The sequence below is a fragment of the Panicum virgatum genome, chromosome 4K (assembly GCF_016808335.1).
Source record: "Panicum virgatum strain AP13 chromosome 4K, P.virgatum_v5, whole genome shotgun sequence".
NCBI lineage: Eukaryota > Viridiplantae > Streptophyta > Magnoliopsida > Poales > Poaceae > Panicum > Panicum virgatum.
The window spans coordinates 40,881,331-40,900,531 of NC_053139.1; the positions used below are offsets into that span (position 1 = coordinate 40,881,331).

General features: G+C 43.7%; 1 protein-coding gene and 1 pseudogene across 3 annotated transcripts; both read right to left on the reverse strand.

Moving 5' to 3' along the window:
* Window positions 1-532: 532 nt before the first annotated feature.
* Window positions 533-6,916, reverse strand: LOC120705227 (annotated as a pseudogene).
* Window positions 6,917-11,077: 4,161 nt separating this feature from the next.
* LOC120704063 (serine/arginine-rich splicing factor RS2Z33-like) lies at window positions 11,078-14,893 on the reverse strand. 3 transcript variants are annotated; one of them, XM_039988315.1, is made up of 7 exons: window positions 14,275-14,893; window positions 13,285-13,393; window positions 12,602-12,641; window positions 12,357-12,452; window positions 12,036-12,232; window positions 11,840-11,923; window positions 11,078-11,747 (listed from the first exon to the last, which is right to left on the reverse strand). In XM_039988315.1, exons 2-7 carry the CDS (start codon window positions 13,389-13,391, stop codon window positions 11,318-11,320), a joined length of 954 nt encoding a protein of 317 aa, XP_039844249.1. In that variant the 5' UTR covers window positions 13,392-13,393; window positions 14,275-14,893; the 3' UTR covers window positions 11,078-11,317. The 3 variants fall into 3 exon arrangements, with proteins under 3 accessions (XP_039844249.1, XP_039844248.1, XP_039844247.1); XM_039988314.1 differs by having other exon boundaries at window positions 13,285-13,396; XM_039988313.1 differs by lacking the exon at window positions 14,275-14,893 and having other exon boundaries at window positions 13,285-14,211.
* Between the last annotated feature and the right edge of the window lie 4,308 nt (window positions 14,894-19,201).

Here is a 19,201-nt window from a genome sequence, read left to right on the forward strand (position 1 = left end):
GTGCCAGAGGCCCCCGCGCTCGCGCCCGCCGCGGCGGCGGCAGGGGCGCCATGAAGGCCGCGGCGGGTCTGGGCCATGCGGGAACAGGGGAGGAAGGGGTAGGGGTGGTGGGAAGGGGGGAGGGGGCGCTGGCGGCCGGCCGGCCATGGAGCTGGCGGCGGCGGTGGCTAGAGAAGGAGAGGGGGAGAGAGAGCTATCTAATACCATGCTAGAGGATAATTGCATTGTAGTATTCCTCCAAACTCTAGAAGGGTGGGTAATATAGTAGCTATACATGAGCCTCTATACATGGGCTCACATATACACCAACACTTTTAGATATGTCAATCCTCTGCGCTCTTAAAGTTGCTTCTGAATTGACATGTTCAAACAATTAAATGGAAGTGTTGCTGCTGAACAATGTTTTACCTGCTGTCTCGTGCCCTTAAATTATTTATGAAGACATGCTTCGAAGATTCACTGAGAAATATGTTTCACAAAGGTATCTTGAAGATTGTGTGGGTAATGTTACAAGAATTTGGGCGGTCTGTCTGTAGCTTTCAGCATATTTGCATCATAAAGATTTGACTATTAAATTAAAGAGCTGTTCTGGTGCAGAGAAGAAGGGGCTGTGATCTGTATCTATGACTAAAACTTCACTGGGCGGCCACTTCTTGATCATGGAATCTTGTTGTTGAGGGTCCAGCATATGGTCGCGCTCTGTCTTTATGAAAATCCAATTGATTCGATTCAATCTCTCATCATCTCCTTCAAAGCTTGCAGTACTAATAGCTGTTGCTGGCCATGGACCCATCAGCATTGAAGCAAGTACTGATTCCTATAAGATAAAAACAAATAAGTACAAGGTAAATTTTACATAATTATTCTCGTTTCACTGGGCAGATGTTTAATTGGTGGGGAAATGATTGAACTAGGAGCTATTGTATTTATGATGATACTACGTTTAGATTTTGGTGATATAATCAGTGGTTTGGTAAAGAGAGTGGCTTTGGTTAGCACATGCCCACATTTCATATAATACCTCTTCAGGGCTTTGTTGGGATAGTCGATCACGTTGGAATTCTGGTCTCAAGGCAATGGTTGTTGGAGGATCATCTGCCCCTGCACCAAGCGTCAACTCAATCTCATTTTCAGGCAAAGTTGGTAACCCCTGTTACATGTTAATATTCAAAGGATGTAATTAGCTTACATGGTATGATCGGAGAGGATTAAATATAGTAAATTTATCACTAATTAAGTTAATTTCATATAATTGTTTCAGAGTTCTTCTAAAACTCCCTGTACTTTCTGTTTCATGTCTATCATGCAAATGACTTTGTTGGGAACAAGTCAGGTTTGTGAGAAATATCAGGTGCCTAGTTGAAAATGTCAACCATATTTAGTGGATTTTTTTGGCACATATACTTTAGCTACATCAACTAGGTGATCTACACTCATATGAGCTATTACATTTCTTTTTTTAAAAAAAATCTTAATGCATGCATTCTTTCTGTTGTATTCTTTGTCTTTGCTTATTTGCCGTATATTTATGGGTTATACTCTAATCAGTTGCTAGGTGATCTATGATTTATGAAGAGATGGAAAATTTTTCAGAACATTACATCTTTCTTATCTTCATCAGATTGAAAACCAAATGGTAGCATTGTAGCTGCCACAAAAAATGCTTGACTGATCCTGTCAACGAATTCATGCATTGCATGAATCACACTCAGCCCTCCAGTACCATGTCCATGTCAACGAATTCATGCATTGCATGAATCACACTCAGCCCTCCAGTACCATGTCCAACTAGAATTACCTGTAATAATACTAAAACTAGTTAGTATGTTTTGTTGGAATTGATCTCCACCAGTTGGCCCAACGGCCAACTAATCTCTTGACCTCGCGCCCTGATCGGGGGCCCAGCCCAAGACGAGGCTGGTGGGCCCCCGTCGCGTAGCCCTATAAAGAGCGGGTGGGGAGTGACAGCTCACTTCACGAGGTTCACCGCCGTCCCTTCCCCACCTCAAAACCCTAATCCGATCAGAGAGGGTGGGCTGCAGCGGCGGGAAGCACCACCGGCGCTGCCACTTCACTGCGCGTCACCACCGCGTCTCCACTGCACCGCCCGTCGCCGCCCCTGAGCGGATCTTCAGCGAGGAACGCGAGATGGCAGGCGGCTCGAGCACCACTGGAGAAGGTCTTCATCTCTCTTAGTATCTGTTACTGTTGTAGATCTAGGATTCTCATGTACTCTGAACAGAGAAAGATGGAGGAAATCCACTCAATCTATTATCTCTGCGGTACTAAAGATTTAACATTGGTATCAAAGCCAACAGTAGAGAGTAGATCGAGATTGGACAGAGAAATTCGATGCAAGTCGAACAAAGAAAGACCCGGACCCTAATTGACTCGGATTTGGGGAAAGAATCAAACAGAAAGAATGAATACATCGATCTTGGCTCGAAAACGACGTCAAACCCTAACCCTAGAGCAAAGGGCGGCGGGTACTCACCGTCCGCCGCCAACACCGCCGGCCACCGCCGCACGGAAAAGTCCCGCACCGCCGCTCGCCATCCAGGACGCCGGAGGCACGAGCGCGCACGGGCTCGGGGCACCGCCGCCAAGCCACTCGACGGCGGCGCCAGCCACACCTCCTCCGTGGTCGCCATGGCCGTCGTCTCCGTGGCCGCCGCCGTTTCGCATGGAGAGAGAAAGGGGAGGGTGGAAATGGGCTAGGGTTTCCAGAGAAACCGGCGCCGACTGGTTTTGTCCCGCCGGGGGGAGCGGACGGCCGTCGGATCAGATCCGACGGCCGAGAGCTCGCCGAGGCCTCGTGGCCTGAATCAGGCCTAGGCGGGGGACGCGCGGGGGCCAAATTCCCAGGTTGCGGCCTGGGCGCGGGGAGCGCCGTGCGCACGTTGAGCGGGCTGGGCTGATTTAGCGTTTGGGCCACCTGCACAGTGATGGTTTTCAATGTTTTTTCTATTTTTTTCAGAAGCTTTTTCAATAGAATTTTGAATGAATTTCTTTATAGTTTGATCTCTATTCAATTTTTCACCAATGTGTATATTGTTTAGAGATAAAAGTTCATAGTTTTGCTTCTGAAAATAGAAATTCCTATATGTTTCCGCTACAAAGTTTATATTGTTGCTCTTTAATTTAATTAGAACCAACGGGACAATTAAATTTTAAGAGCATGATCAAAGAGCCTACTTTGAGTAAGTTTTATCTCTATTCAATTTTGAACCAACGAGATAAATTGTTTAGAGAGAAACTGAGCACAAAGTATTGTGACTATAAAGAAAATGTTTTCCGCTACTACAATAATGTTATCTTTCAATTAAGTCGGAACCAACGAGAAGATTTAATTGGAAGAATAGTTTAAAGGTCTTAAATGAGTTTTTCCCTGTGGGTCAAAGACACATTTAAAGATTAAAGTCTCAGAAAAGCTTCTGTTGTCTTAAGTTAAAGTTAAGTTTTGGCATCATTTCGCCAATTGAAGTCTCAAGGTTGAGCATTGGTTTGTCCTTACAAAAGGAATCATAAAGAAAATTCTCCAAGAAGAGAAATTTAAAGTTAATTATAGTATTGTTATTTTCTGACCAACGTTGATGATAACAATATTATAATTTTATGAGTCATAGCTTAAACTTTAAATTCTTTTGCAAATGTTGCATCAAAGTGACCTTTTTGAGAGAATATATAAAGAACTGTTGTTAAAGTAAAGAAATGTATTTTTTTCCGCTGCAATAAAGTTAATCATCCTCTAATTAAATTCGAACCATCGGAAGAATTTAATTTTGAGGACAGACATATGGTTTTAAAGTTAATTGTGTTTTCTATACATTAATTCTGTTTCTGCCCAATGGTGATACGATTTTAATGTAGAGGAAAGATGTTTTATTCTATTTCTACCCAACGGTGATATAGAATAGAACTTAAAGTTTTATTTATTGTCTTTTCAGACAAAGTTTTGCATGTAGTCCTTCTTGAAGGGACAAAAGAAAATGAACTGGGTACTTGTGACTCAGAAAGAAAGAAAGAAAGTCATTGCATCAGAAAATGTATTCTCTGTAAAAGAATGGCTTAAAAAGAAATGTACTTATGGATGTTGATCCAAGAAAGAAGATAGAGCAATAAGAGATCGTTTTGAGAAATGTCTCTTATGTACTCTCTATCAAGAAGAATTCATTTTGAGTTCATTCAAAGTTGTGACAAGTCATACATGTTTAATTTGACCAATGTCATATTAAGCATGTGTGTCATGGAATATTTAGATTTATTTCTAAATTTGATATGAACCGATCCTGACATTTTTGTCAGGAAAAAGTATGAAATAACCAGGAGCAATAAGTTTTCCATACTTGTTGATGTTGTATACAACACCTGTTGTTAGCTTTTTAAAGAAGATGAATAATGTAAAGAAGGGTCTTGTTATGCAAGAGCCTATAGAGTCCATTGCCTTTAGGCAAAGAGCAACAGCAGCCCTATACAGAAAACAATGTGCCAAGAAAAGAAATGGAGGTTGATTCCACCTCATTTGAAGAAGTCACGAGAATTCTATGGGCTAAGTCCATGGAAAAGGAAAATGATTCCTAAAAGAGTCATCACAGTAGGTTGTAATGGTCCTACAAAGAGAAATGTGACTCTAGAGGGAATGGTGAAAGATATAACGCAAGGCTTGTAACAAAAGTTTCACACAAAGAGAAGAAATGTTTACATGACACTACTTGACGTTTTGTCATGGAAAGAAAGAATATATGAGATACCACAAGAAGAAACCCATTTAAAGCCTTGAGATGGTGGTGTCTAAAGTTCATAGAAATAGTAAGAATTTGGGTTTAAAGAGATTGAGGAGGACAATAGTTTTAAGGAAAGTTAAAAAATGGGAAATTTTATTTCCACAACTTAAAGATAACACCCTACCCACTAGTGGTGGTGTTAATATGCTATTTCAGATAAAGAATTCTTGTCCTCAAGTTTTTTATCTCGGTGGTTGGTTTTCGTTCTAAGAATTGAAACTCATCGAGATAAAAAGAAAGGGGTATTATGGTTACAACAAAGACATACTTAGAAAAAATTCTAAAGAGATGAAGTATGCATATGATTAAACCTACGCCTGTTCCTATCGTCAAGGGTAATAGTTTTGGGAACTTTAGTGTTCCAGGAACCAATGTGAGATGGAAATAGTTCCATAAGCTTCAGCTGTTGGAAGCTTTATGAGTGCGCAAGTAAAGAATTTACCCTGACATTTTTTGTGTATCCGGGTCATTTTGGCAAAAGTTCAATCCAGATATATAGATCACTGGAATGAAATTGAGAATATCGGTCTCATGCTAAAAAAGAAATAACTAGTACTCTCAAAGGGTTGTGAGTACAAAAGTAGAGCTTGTGAAATATGTAGCGAAATCCACAATTGTCGCTAACTTTCACACTTGGAGTTTTTGTGTGGAAAATCTCCAAAATAAAATAATTAACATCAATGTGATGCAAAGACATAGTATAGCATAATACGAGGCCGAGGGACAGGCAAAATGGTTAAAGGAATATGTACCCGGAGTTTGATAATGGTTGACAACAGCGATAACCATTTAAGCAGTTTGCTCCTATGACAACGAGTCAAGTGTGGTGCCAAACACATTGACACAAAGTTATACGTTGTAAAGGAGAAAGTCCGAAATTATGTTGAAATGCATTGAGTAAAAGAATGACAGACATGTGTTTGTGGATCCACTTATTAAAGACTTGCCGCCCAGTGTGTACAGAGAACACACAGTCGACATGGGTTTATGGTATAGCCTATATTTTCCGGACAATAAAGGGCCCAAAGTTAAAGTATCTATTTCAGAACAGAGACATATATTGTAGCTGTTGAATCTATCGGCAACCGACCATGACGATGAAACTGCTCTATGCATTAATCTGTGATGAAATATGAAAAGAAGTAAAAGATATAAAGATGAAAGTATAAGAGGAGATCAAGGGGGAGGATGTTGGAATTGATCTCCACCAGTTGGCCCAACGGCCAACTAATCTCTTGACCTCGCGCCCTGATCGGGGGGCCAGCCCAAGACGAGGCTGGTGGGCCCCCGTCGCGCAGCCCTATAAAGAGCAGGTGGGGAGTGACAGCTCACTTCACGAGGTTCACCGCCGTCACTTCCTTACCTCAAAACCCTAATCCGATCAGAGAGGGTGGGCTGCAGCGGCGGGAAGCACCACCGGCGCTGCCACTTCACTGCGCGTCACCGCCGCGTCTCCACTGCACTGTCCGTCGCCGCCCCTGAGCGGATCTTCAGCGAGGAACGCGAGATGGCAGGCGGCTCGAGCACCACTAGAGAAGGTCTTCATCCCTCTTAGTTTCTGTTATTGTTGTAGATCTAGGATTCCCATGTATTCTGAACAGAGAAAGATGAAGGAAATCCACTCGATCTATTATCTCTACGGTACTAAAGATTTAACATGTTTCACCAAATATCTCTTTCCCATGTCCATGCTCTTCACAGTTTTGAACATTGTTCATAAATATCTCCTGAACTACCTTAACCACTTTTGCTGTAATTAACTATAGTTTGTAACATAGTAATCTGGTCGTCACCTTTTATTCAACATAGCATAAAGGATTTTTCTTCAGGTCTTTTCTGTTGAATAACATAGTATGATATTATAGATTGTGGTAAGATATTAATTAATGCCTTGGTAACAAGGAGAACAATGCACATACCTTCTCCCCCTCTGGCAAGGTTGAGATGAGGTCTATGAGCGGCTAGTCATACTGCTTGAATGACCGAACTGTGTTGGGGTCAGTAGGACCAACACCACCTCCGGCGAGATCAATGCATGTGACCCGGTAGCCGGAGCCCTCATGGAGCCATCGGAGCTTGAACCAGCACCATGCTCCATGAACAAGCACAAAGTGCTCCTTTGCCATGCCCATTTAGTTTGGCACTTTGGCCTATTCCTATCGATCTATATTTCTCCCAGCAGATGGATATAACTATCTGGGGACATGCAGCAGGGGAGCTGCATTTGCATGGCCAATTCCAAATGTCAAACCGAGCAAGCGTTCCAGTGGTTTCTATTCTAAATAGAGGGTCTCCGGGATGTGCCTACATTTGTGGCATGTGAATTGGCCTAATATGGTCGATTTTGCAGAACATTGTGTGTGGACCAGCTTGTTTTTCGCCCTGCATTGTGACTGGTGTTTAGCTTTTGTGGCCTTGAGTTTTCAGGAACTTTCTATCTATATTCTCTGCATGCTGCTTGCTCTTTGGCATATCAAAAGCCCAAAATGACCTTCGTTACAAAAATCCTTGTAGAGTTATACCGCACATAGATGATACCGTGATACATGTATTCATCTAATTTGATTTCACAATATGTTTAAAATGAAGGACTGACAACAAACTACTGATACTCTTTCGCAAAAAAAAAACAAACTACTGATACTCCATCCCCTAACGATCTACATATGAGTATTTTGGAGTCTTCCCATTTAATTCTTCGCATGAGTAGTACTCGACTTGTTTGTCGTGCACAGTCGTCAACTAGTGGCATGCATGCCCCTTTAATTGTGTGGAATGCTTATGTTATTGACCAACATATGTATAGTTAATTGCTCTGGCTTGCATAAACAAGCTGCTTAATGGACTCTCTTATTAGTCCTTGGTATTGGTGAAAACCCCTATGTGTAGATCTTTAGGGGATGCCGGGATGGAATGGTACTCCGGGTGCTATGCTTGTGACGATATTCATTGTTTAGCTTCATCTCTAGTAGTCCATAGTAATTCTTGTGTGATTTTCGTAAGTGTTTTTTTATTAATGTATGCACACCGACCTCTATGAACGTACGTATACAAATTCTACTCCTGTGAGCATCTTCAAAGATTGAGCCGGCAAATCTTTAAGATTGATGAAGTCTCTATAGAAAGCACAACGCCGTTAAATTCTATAATATTTTCTCCTATAGAGAGTTGAATCCAAAACTTGAAATGCTATTGAGGTTTTAGTAACCACCGCGCTACATGCCCTTTCCCTTGTAAATGTTTCTTATATGTGGACTTCTATGTCCTCTATTATTGACTGGATATAGTGCTTACAATTTACACATTTCATCGCCCAAAGAGATTTTATGATAACACAATTGATTCAGTTCCGTATGAGAATTATCCACTCACGAGATTGAAAAAATATGGTGAAGATTTTAATAATTGCTGCAAGTATCTTTATATGTACAAATAATAAATAAAGAAGTTCAACTTACTGTCTCCAAGTAGAACTAAAGTCTAAATAATCTCCTAAACTATAACTTGATTCAATTACCCCTAAACTATTTCATTTAGTGCATTTTATCCCATAATACAATTTGTATTTTTTGTTTCTCTATACCCAAGTTGAATTTTAATTTCAAATTTTGCAGGGTAGCAGTAGACATCACAATGTATTTTTTATACAGTTTTAAACTCCAAGAATTAATTTTTTTATTAAATATCCTAAACTATCAAAATAATAAAAAAAATTATGATGTATTTTTTCTAACCTGTGTTGTGATGTGTACTATCATCTTGTAAAATTTCCATCCACCTACGTATGGAGAAATGAAAAAGATGAATTGTATTATGGGGTAATTTGAACTAAAAGGTATATTTTAGTAGGGGTAAAATGACCAATGATAGTTTATAGGTTATCCGGACTTTGGGTATAGTCGAGTGAGTAATTTAGACTTTTTCCATTAATAAACCTACTTGCATATGGTTGTGGGTGCAGCGCTGATGCAAAATTACACCCTTGGTGAGTACATAGATACACAAGATATTTCTTTTCGAACCATAGTACGGACGTAGACGCTCAATTATACACATATACACTCATCCCTATGAATACACGCATGCAACCATATCCCTATAAGCACATTTGAGAGACTATTACCTAAGATTAACGAAATCACCAAATGCGTCTTGCTGTCAACGGGCGCGTCGCCTACCCCAAAGGTGCCTTGCTGTCGATGGACACATCACTACCACTAAAAGAATAACGTTAGTTAAATTATGGAATAAATATAGAAAAATGCGATCATCCATGTCGAGTTGAGGACTCGAATCCAACTGGATGTCACTACAATGAACATTAGCATCTGAGCTACAATTAGTTCGTCAAAATACAAGGTACTTCATCTATTCTAGTTGTCAATCCGACCTGTAGTCACTGCATTGGGCAGATTAAAGCATGAGTGTAAAGTTCAATTTGCAGATACGAGTGCAGGCGTAAAAATCATCTGTTTGGTAATATATTGTGGGCGGGTTTCTAATCCATTATTCCCTCCTTCCAGCTTTGTAGATCGCATGAGCTTCTACTCCAAAGACCAAAGGCAAGGCTGGGTCATGCGCTAGCACATTTACTCCCGTTTGCATGAAGGCATGCAGCCCCCTTGAATCTCGTCCATGTTTTTTTTTAGCAAAATCCTGTTCATATTTAAATGCTAATTAAACCACTGAATTAAACTTCTTCCGCGCCATACTTTTTCTCTCCCAACTGTCGAATAATACCACTCGTTGTTGCCGATTTGCATTCATGTGACTTACTAAGGTAAGTGGCTACTGGGTGACAGGAGATGTTCGAGGGTGCACCCTTTATTTGTAGAAAAGTAAATTTTACTCGCGCGCCTTACAAAGCTGGAAGGAGGGAGTAGTATCTTATTCGATTCATCGCCATTCTGTTTGGACGTGTAGATTAATGTCTTAGTTTATGATCTGAATACATTTTCAAGCCAAAACGGTTGAATCAAAGTTCATTTGTGAATTGTACATTCACGTGAGCCAAAAAGGTCGGCACAAAATTTAAAGTATCGAACGTTGTCATGTTGCATACTTGCATGTTGGCATCGGCAGCATAATATGGCTAGGTTAAGCTGTTAAAGGGTTACTTGACTACTACTGCATCCAAGAAAAGAAATTGTTTTGCTTGAGCACTACTCTACCCGCGAAAATAAAAAAAAATGGTTTACTTGCCTGCTAGTGCCGCATACTATAAATTTAAATGTCTTGAGGGGTCGAGGTGGAAATTTCCTTCAGACCCAATTCGGCATGGGAAGGAAACGATGCACGCCCGCAGCATTGGATTTATAGGCTAGCTCGCCCGCCCGCGCACGCCTCGCCGGAGACGCCGTCGAGCAGCGTCTTGGCGCGCCCGGACCCCGACGTTCGCGGCGGGGGCGCGTCCACGGACGCCACCAGGCGGCTGCTGGAGCGGGGAGCCAGGCAGCAGCCCGCCTTGTTGACGCTGTACGAGAGGTCGGCGAAGCTGAGCACGTAGGGGACGGGCGCGAGCGGCGTCTTCGTGTGCCCGGAGGCCGCCATGCCTGCTGTATCCGCTGCGTCACGAACGCTCGAGCCTCGTTGCAGGAACCAGGCGAGGGTGGGCATGGTGCTTCCTGGCTTGGATGTACCTTGGATGTTTGGTTGTGTGAATAGCGTCCGTGGGCTCGTTTACTTGTTATAGAGAGGGGCGTAGTGGGCAGTGCGAGCCCGAGTCGTGCTCTGCTCCGACTCGGGTCGGCTGCGGACGGAGTGCATGCTCGAGCTCGGCCTCGGAGTAGGAGTCCGTCCGGCTAGTAGCTGCTAGCTGGGTTGGCCCCTCCGCTGAAGCTAGCTAGGAGAGATCATGTCGAAGAACACATTTATTCCCAACTGTTCGTGGTATGATTGAGCCAGCGCAAGAACCGATCTGTAGCTTTTTAATTACGCATTGAACTCTACATGCAAGAAACCACATCTGGAAAACAATGAACTCGTTAATTAAGCATTAAATTAGGAGCCGGCAATGTAGGCGGAAGCTAGTATGTGCATTCAGAGAGGGTTGCCGGAAAGGAAAATACAATGCGTGGAAGCTTTGCATATGTGCGCACCTGCTACATGATCAAGGACAAGTTATTCAATCCAGAAAAGCGCAGCCATAATGCGTGGTTCGTGTGTACGGATCGAAAGCCGTGCGTGCACGATCAGTCATAGCAGAGGATAATGTGCAGTGAAGCTGCCAAATGGACCATTGCATGGACGGCAAGCTCTCTTCACTTCAACTGCAATATCATATTGCCAATATGTGGCTGCCACGAGGGCAAATTATCTGGCAAATATCCAAATTTAGCGGTCTAAGAAGTTCAAATATCAACGTTACAAAGCAGGGATAGCCCGAGGGCAACAGATCCTTACAAAAGTTTCTGGCTCACAAAAGCACAAGTCGTCGAGAAAATGGGTGGCAAATACAGTTCTGTCTTAAAGCTGAAAATGTAACTATTACAACTGAATCGGCACACTGCATCTCAAACTGGGATGGAAGGTTTTCAGGGGGACTGGCTTCCTCTTGGTGAACCCCGGCCGCCATCATCATCACCAGCATTGCCTTTGGGACTAGGGCTCCGGTCATCTCTAGGGCTCGGGCTGCGCCCATTGGCTGCAGGGCTACGGTAGCCATCAGATGGGCTACGGCTCCTGCTCCTGCTCCTGCTCCTGCTGTTCTCCCTCCTCACAGGGCTGTCACCACGGTCTGAACCGTTGCGTTCACCATTGTCCTTTGGTGGCGGGCTCATCTGATCCCTTGGGCGGGGACTCCTTGGGCTCCTACTGTCGTTAGGTGTGGAGCTGCGCTCCTTTTCCTTTGCACTTGGTGAAGCAGAACGCCTGGGGCTCCTGCTGTAGCTAAGACTCCTTGATCTCCTCTCATCACGGTCTCGGCGTCCACCCCTGGGAGATCCAGATGGGGATCTAGAACGGCTGGATATAATACAAGGACACGTTAGAAAAAGACGGATGGCAAAAACATGAATAGCTCAGAAAAATAATCCATAGGGGTTTCATCAGCATACCTATAGCTCCGGCTTCTGCTGTAGCTCCGGCTGCGCCCCCGTCCACGGCGTGGAGATGGTGACCGTGAATAACTTCTCTCACGCCTGAAATATGTTTAGCAAGCAGACTCTTGAGTAAAAACATATACAATAATAAGCAGCAATTGAAGTGCCTGATAGCGGTGGAATGGAGCTGAAGAATGTTATCAATGAACACCTGAGATTCCTTGGACTGTTCTGGCAATTTCTTTCTATGTGGCCCCTTTCTCCACAACGGTAGCATTTGTTCTTCCAGTCACCAGCCTTGCAATCCCTTGCCCAGTGACCATCAGTTCCACAGTTAAAACAGCGACCTGTCCCTGGCGGAGGCCCTCTTCCCATGTACTCGCGTGAGCCACCAGAACCACGAGGAACCTGCAGTCACAGATGTTTGAAAGACCACGCGTTCAATATCAAAGCACATGCTCATTAAATCAGAAGCTTGAAAAAAATATATATTGTGATCATTCAGAAATCGGATAACTAGCCAGCAACTTACCCCTTTAGCAAACTCAACGATAATGCGGCTGCCATCAACTTCCCTGCCATCTAGGTTGTATTGTGCATCATCAGCATCACGAGGATCGCTGAATTCCTGTTTAGCAAAGAGAAGAGGCACACGAAAAAAAGAGATGCCACATGTGAAAAGTACCTTTTTTTTACAATTCCCATAGCATGTGTGAACCAACACTAAGAAAAGGTGAATTATTCAGAATCAAAATGGGGGCAGTAAAATTCACGTACAATAAATGCATAGTCGCGCTTCAACTCCACTTCTCGTATTCTGCGCAAATGGTTGCCACAAACAATAAGCCGTCATGAGTCAAGTACTCAAATGCATCATCAAGTCGCAACTTCCACTACAACAGTCAATAAGATTACACCAAGGGCGCCCTTCACCAAAGTCCTCCACAAATATTGGAACAATGGCCACCAATTCCACCAAGGGCACCCTTCCACCACAGACCTCCCAGGTGTAAAAAACCAAAAAAACCTTCAACAAGATCATTCAAGTCAAACACACAAGGCCAGGAGGTCAAACATCTACTCTGTGCTTGCTGAAATAACAGAGAATACCAAACAAAAAAGTGGCTTGTATAGCCTCATCCACAAAACGCTGAGAATGCTCCTAGTATCACTGAACCCTCATCATCTATATGAACAAGGATAGGAAGAACCCCCTCACTTATTAGCGTAGTCTAAGTTCTGGACACCAGACCACCTGCATCCCCATGTCAGGAGGATTATAGTCACAGTTTAAGAGATGACAGCCTGGTGTATACCATATTTAACCAGGCTAACTTATTACTACATGTCAACATCAAATGCTCATGTTAAGCTCTAGGACAGAAATGGTGTTTTGCCCTCATAATAACAAGTAACACACTCTGGACTTCACAAGAACTCTTTGTGAATATGTTTCTTACCTTCCATATTTGCTGAAAAGATATTCCAGATCACGGGTACGAGTGCGGGAGGACAGTCTGCCAACATACAAGCGTGTGTTCCCATAACGATCATCATAGCGAGGCATGTCTACTGAACACATGAAAACCTTCAATCAGTCATTTCATAAAAAATCTAGCTAAAGTACACATGATAGTATGAACTCTATAGTTGAGACTTGAGAGAAGCACATTGAGTACAAAAACGATATCAGAACCTAAAAATAATATCACATACTATCTAGAAAATTCTCCTCGGTCTCAATTTACACAACTCGATGGCAATTGGAAAATCACAGCAATTGCAGCATCTAGCATCACAAGGTTCAGTTAGGAATTGTGCTACAAACTTAACTGTGCTACTCAGTTCTAATCAGAAGACCCACCTGAGATAAATCATTTGTGATCTGTGAACACTGAACTGACCACTCTACGATTGATGCTAGCAAACAACAGCCCGTGGATTGGCGGTTTGACGACCTTTTATTTAAATAAATGTCAAGCTGCAACTATTCCTAATTCCAGAGGAAGTAAAACTAAGATCCGCGCTATAAATCCTTCACCGTATAACCGACGAAAACAGCTTGAACCAGCAAAATCAAAGAGCAAGTTGCCCCACCCGCAAAACACAGATTTTGCGGACAAAAAAAGAACTTATTGCTTGAAAACGATAAATACAACTAGATCTGACCGAGAACTAACAAACCCCCTAAACATGGAGAACCCCTAGAAAGTAAATTGATAGTCCCCTCCGCGCATCAAGTCCAGCGTAATACAAATAAACAGATCCGCAACAAAAAATATAAAAGAAAAACTTTTGGATTGAAGGGCTCGCAGCAGAGCAGAGAATCTGCAGAACACCATGAAAAAACGGTCGCAGCAGAGTAGATAATCTGCAGAGCACAAAGCAACCGACTGCAGCGCGCCCGAGTGAGGAGAAAGAGAGAAGCAGTTGCCGCGGCGGAGGGTTACCTGGATCTGGATCGAGGCGCCTCCGGCGGCGGCGCGGAGGGGGCAGGGTAGAGGGTGGTGCAGCGGCGCGAGTAGGGATGGCAACGGGGCTATCCCCGCCGGGGACCTGCGGAACGTTCCTCTCCCCGACACATCAAAATTTCCCCGTTTCAATCCCCGTCCCCGCTCGCGGGGGGAGGATTTTCCCTGTCCCCGTCCCCGAGCGGGGATCAGATACCCGACGGGTGCCTCGTCCCCGACAAATCCCACCCAAAACAGAATACAAATCAACACATAAATCCCCAGCAGCCTTCTTTGTTGGAGCTTTCTTCAAGCAGCGGCAATTGCTTTGGTAGACGATGGTGGAGCGTTCTTCTTCGTGGCCTTGCAGGTGGAGGTCGAGCAGCCACTACTGGATCTTTTGTACGGCAGTGGAGTCCTTCACGTAGTCGTCAGATCCAGCGCCGACAACCTCGCCCTCGCCCTTACTTGTCTCGGTGGGGATCCAGCAGCGGCCGACTGGAGACGTCGGCGCTGGGGAAGAGCAGGCGAGCGGGCGGCTAGCGACAGCAACGTGGCGCTAAGGGGGAGACGGGGAGTGGAGGTGGAGGCGTCGTGGTCGTGGATGGAGGAGGGGACGGCGACCTCCAACGGTGCCCCACATCCCTCCCCCCAGCCCATATCGGGGGAGCTACAGGGGAATCCGATCCAACGGTTCAGTATAGCTCTCCTTATATATTCCTATATATAGAGTGAGTTCTAACTTTCTTATATTTCTAATCACACTGTTTCTTCGCGATATTAATCCCGTTTGAGCCCTGTAACATGATGATAATGTATATTATGACAGTACAAATACTGTATGATTTTTTTAAAATTCAAAAACATTAAATAAATAGTTAGTTAATGAGTGATAGTATATATGGGGAATAGATATGTGGGGAATGGTTGGAGAGAAGTAGTTATAGGGGGATGAATTTTTTGGAGGAAAATAGTAAAATATAATAAATAGTACGTTTGGGGGAGTTGGACGGGGAATGATTGGAGCAAGCCTAAGGCCTGGGCGGCGCACGGACACAAGATGGAGTGGAGGTGGAGGCGCTGCGGATTGCGGCCTTGCGGGGTGGCGGCGTGCGGCTTGGCCAGAAGAAGCTCCTTGGATTGGGGAGCTAGGGTTTTCAGGTTTTATATTGCAGTATTTTGAACATGGACTAATTTTCTGTGTTGGGCTTCTTTTGGCCTGTGTAAAATACGGAGTTTTTTTATTTTTATATTTTTCAAAATCGTTTTTTACAGAAATATGTTTTCGGTTTCATAATTTACAGTTTTATACCCCTACCGCCCGGCTGCGGGGCGGCCGGCCCCCTGCCGCCCTACTGCCGGGCAGTAGGGACCTGAATGTAAATAAAATTTATTTTTATTCGTATTTTGGCCTCTGGGTGAGCCTGCCGCCCGGCAGGGGGCGGCAGGCCCCCCTCTACATAAAAGGCTGAGTTCCCCCCTTCCTCCCTCATTTGCTTCCCACGACATCCAGAGAGGGGGGGAGATAGGACGGGTGAGGGAGGGAGTTGCAGCGGCGAAGCCCTGCCTGATTTTGGATCCGGACCGCATGTAATAAATATTTCTCAACTTTCTTATTCTAAATTTTTTGTATGTTTAATTCTATAATTAGTGTATGCAGCAGTAATGATATTTTTTGTACTGTTTTTATTATAATTTATGTAGAATTAAGATTAGTTTTTAGAAAAACCATTTATGTTTACCAACCTTTTTGTGGTATTGATTAGTTGTTTAATGCGAGAAATTTTTTAAAAAATGCTCAAAAATTGTAGAAAATGCTAGAAAAGTTTATGAAAATTTCAAATAAATTGTAGAAAATATAGAAAACTTATATGAAAAATGCAGATAAATTGTAGAAAATGTTAGAAAAAATTATTTATAAAAATTTATTGTACAAAAATTGTAGAAAATGCTAGAAAAGTTTATGAAAATTTCAAATAAATTGTAGAAAATATAGAAAACTTATATTTTTTGTGTTAGGTATGGCCGAAGATACGCCAGCTCTACTTGACCGAGTCATAGACTCGTCGCACCGGTCCTTCCTTGCAGTGGTTCAGCGCGTGAAACTTAACGTGCTGCGTCCACGTCCACCAGCGGAGTTGATTCCTGTTGACCCACGATGGGCGCCCAGGTGATATGTCGTCGGATTATGTTTCTGAGAATACGTTTGCTTCGTATACGTTTCCTACATAATGTACTTACCTTTGATCGTTCTACTTTTCAGGTTGAGTGAGGCTGGTCTTCTTACTATAGGCCGTCTTGCTGAGAGTGGTTTGGCAAAGCTGGACAGGTCCCTACTGACGGCTTTGGTTGATAGATGGAGGCCTGAGACACACACCTTCCACCTCCCTTGTGGGGAGATGTCACCAACCCTACAGGACGTTGCGATGCTGCTGGGTCTTCCTATCAGTGGGGATGTCGTAGGGCCTCGCGTTGTCCCGTCTACGTGGTTGGACGATCTTGAAAAGCGTTTTGCAAATATTGACATCGCGATTGATGTAGAGGAGCACCCAAAAGCAACAGGGCCTGCCAAGTCATGGATTCTGCAGTTTCAGGTACATACCTCGTTTTGTTATGATTAATGATAGAGTTATGCTTTTGACTAGTTGGTACTCATAAATGTTCATCTTTTCTATGCAGTCCGACAATTTGGTACATGATGCTGATGAGGATAGCGTCACTCGATCCCTTGAGGCATACCTATTGTGTTTGTTTGGATACATAATATTCAACAACTCACACGGGGCTTATGTGGATAGGGTGCTTGTGCCTTACGCACAGGAGATCGTAGAGGCAGCTGTGGAGGAAATGCCTCAATACAGTTGAGGTTCAGCGGTACTTGCAATTCTTACAAGATGTCCAATTCTGCTACAGCTTTGGTCGTACGAGAGGATAGCAATTGGTCGTCCGATTATCGACCACTCACCGTATGAGCCGGATATGTAAGGTGACACCGAGGATGATAGGCCGACCATGGGGACTCTCTGGTACGCTCGTCAGGTACGAAAATGACTGCTACTCGTACTATTCTGTTGGCAATTCTGTTGCTTTGTTTGACCCTCTTTGTATTTCTTATTGGTATATATTATTAATTTCGTGCAGAAGAGTTGGGCCCACATACAGTCTCGGCGGTCCTATCCTGAGTTTGTAGCTGAGTTTGATCGGTTGACACCGGAAGACGTTGTGTGGGAGCCCTACTCCCAGTTGGCTATAAACACTCGTGCACCGTTCGGGATATCTTCGGTTTGCTGTCAGGACCAGGGCCTTTGGATGACAACTACAGTGTTGGTGTACGACGTTTACATTGAGGCCCAGTCCGGATAGAGTCAGGAGGCAGTTCGGTCAAAGGCAGTTGTATCCTGTGCTGTCAGCATTGGATCGGGTCCAACGTGATGACCACAGGTAATGATTCATATGTCATTTCAGTGATAATGCATTGCTGCTTTAACTAATCAATATTTAGTTTGTCGAGGGCTGGTCAACCCTTCTCGAACATGTGGGTGACAAGGGTGAAGCCTTGGGTCGATGGCTGGGACCAGGCAGAGGAGAACGTGACGCTTCCGACCCCTGCACACACGGAGGCTTCGTACAGGGCGTACCTGAGCTGGTACCAGCCTAAAACTCGTTGCCGCTTGATATATGCTAACATGCATCCAGAGCCGCATGTTGCGACCCCACAGGATGGCTATGCACAACATAGGGATGAGGCATTAGCTGGGGCGGTGAGTCAAAGATATCATCGCTTTTCAAATATTTTAGATTAGAGTGTTAATGATTTTCTTTTTCTTGCATGCAGTTTGAAATGTGCAGGTTGATGGACGTAGATGCCAGAGCGAATTTGATGAGGATTCGAGCGGGATCTATGATGGATAGGAATGAGCAAGAGTCGGCCTGGACCCAAGTTTCACAAAGAGCACATTCCATACTTGAAGCCTTTGGTAGCCGGACATCGTACGAGGACTCCTACGGTTCGTCTCAAGCCTCGACCTCGTTTCCTTGTGGTCCCACACAGCAGCAGCCTTCCCCAGTACCTTATTGGTCTCAGCAGCATTATCCAGGTACGTGAGGATACTTACTGACTTCTTACTTTGATAACAACAATTAATTCTCAGTCCATACAGGTGATGGACAGCCACCTTATCGACCTCACGGAGGGACCCAGTTTAGTACCATGGGACCAGCTGCAGGGATGTCATTTCAACCAACACATGCACCACCACGATATTTCGGTAAACATATAGTCCATATCTTAATTTCAATTAATTTTTGTATGAAGTCTTTTTTTTGCATTTACATATAGGATCACAACACTTATATGATGCGGGACCTTCTTCGTATTACCCTATGACGACAGCAGAAGGAACGCAAGGTAAATACCTAATACGTAACCCGAATTTATCATGTTCTTCTTATTTCTATGAATATTTTAAATAATTTGAACGGTTTACAGGATCACACCATCAACTTCCTGATATGGGTCATTCTTCGTATCCACCACCAACAGGTACATATGATGAATATGTACCCAAATAGATGACTTATAAGACGATGATTAAGATATCTTAATTGCTACTGCATAGGGGCCACACAAGATACCTTGGAGGTGAACTTCGAAGACTGGAGTCGGTTATTTTCTACACCTAACCAGCAGGCCGATCCTACCTTCCAGACACCTGTGGCCACCGGACGTCCAGGTAGAGACGTAGGGCCTCCAGACCGACACACATACCCTACAGACCACATCCACGCACAGCGTAAAAGAGGTCGACATGGCCAGGGTGGTTAGGAGGTGCTTCTAGTTGTTTCTGTATTTTTGTTATGAACATGTCGTCATGTTATACTTATTTCGTTCTCATGCATCACATATTTCGTTCTCAGTTGCATATGT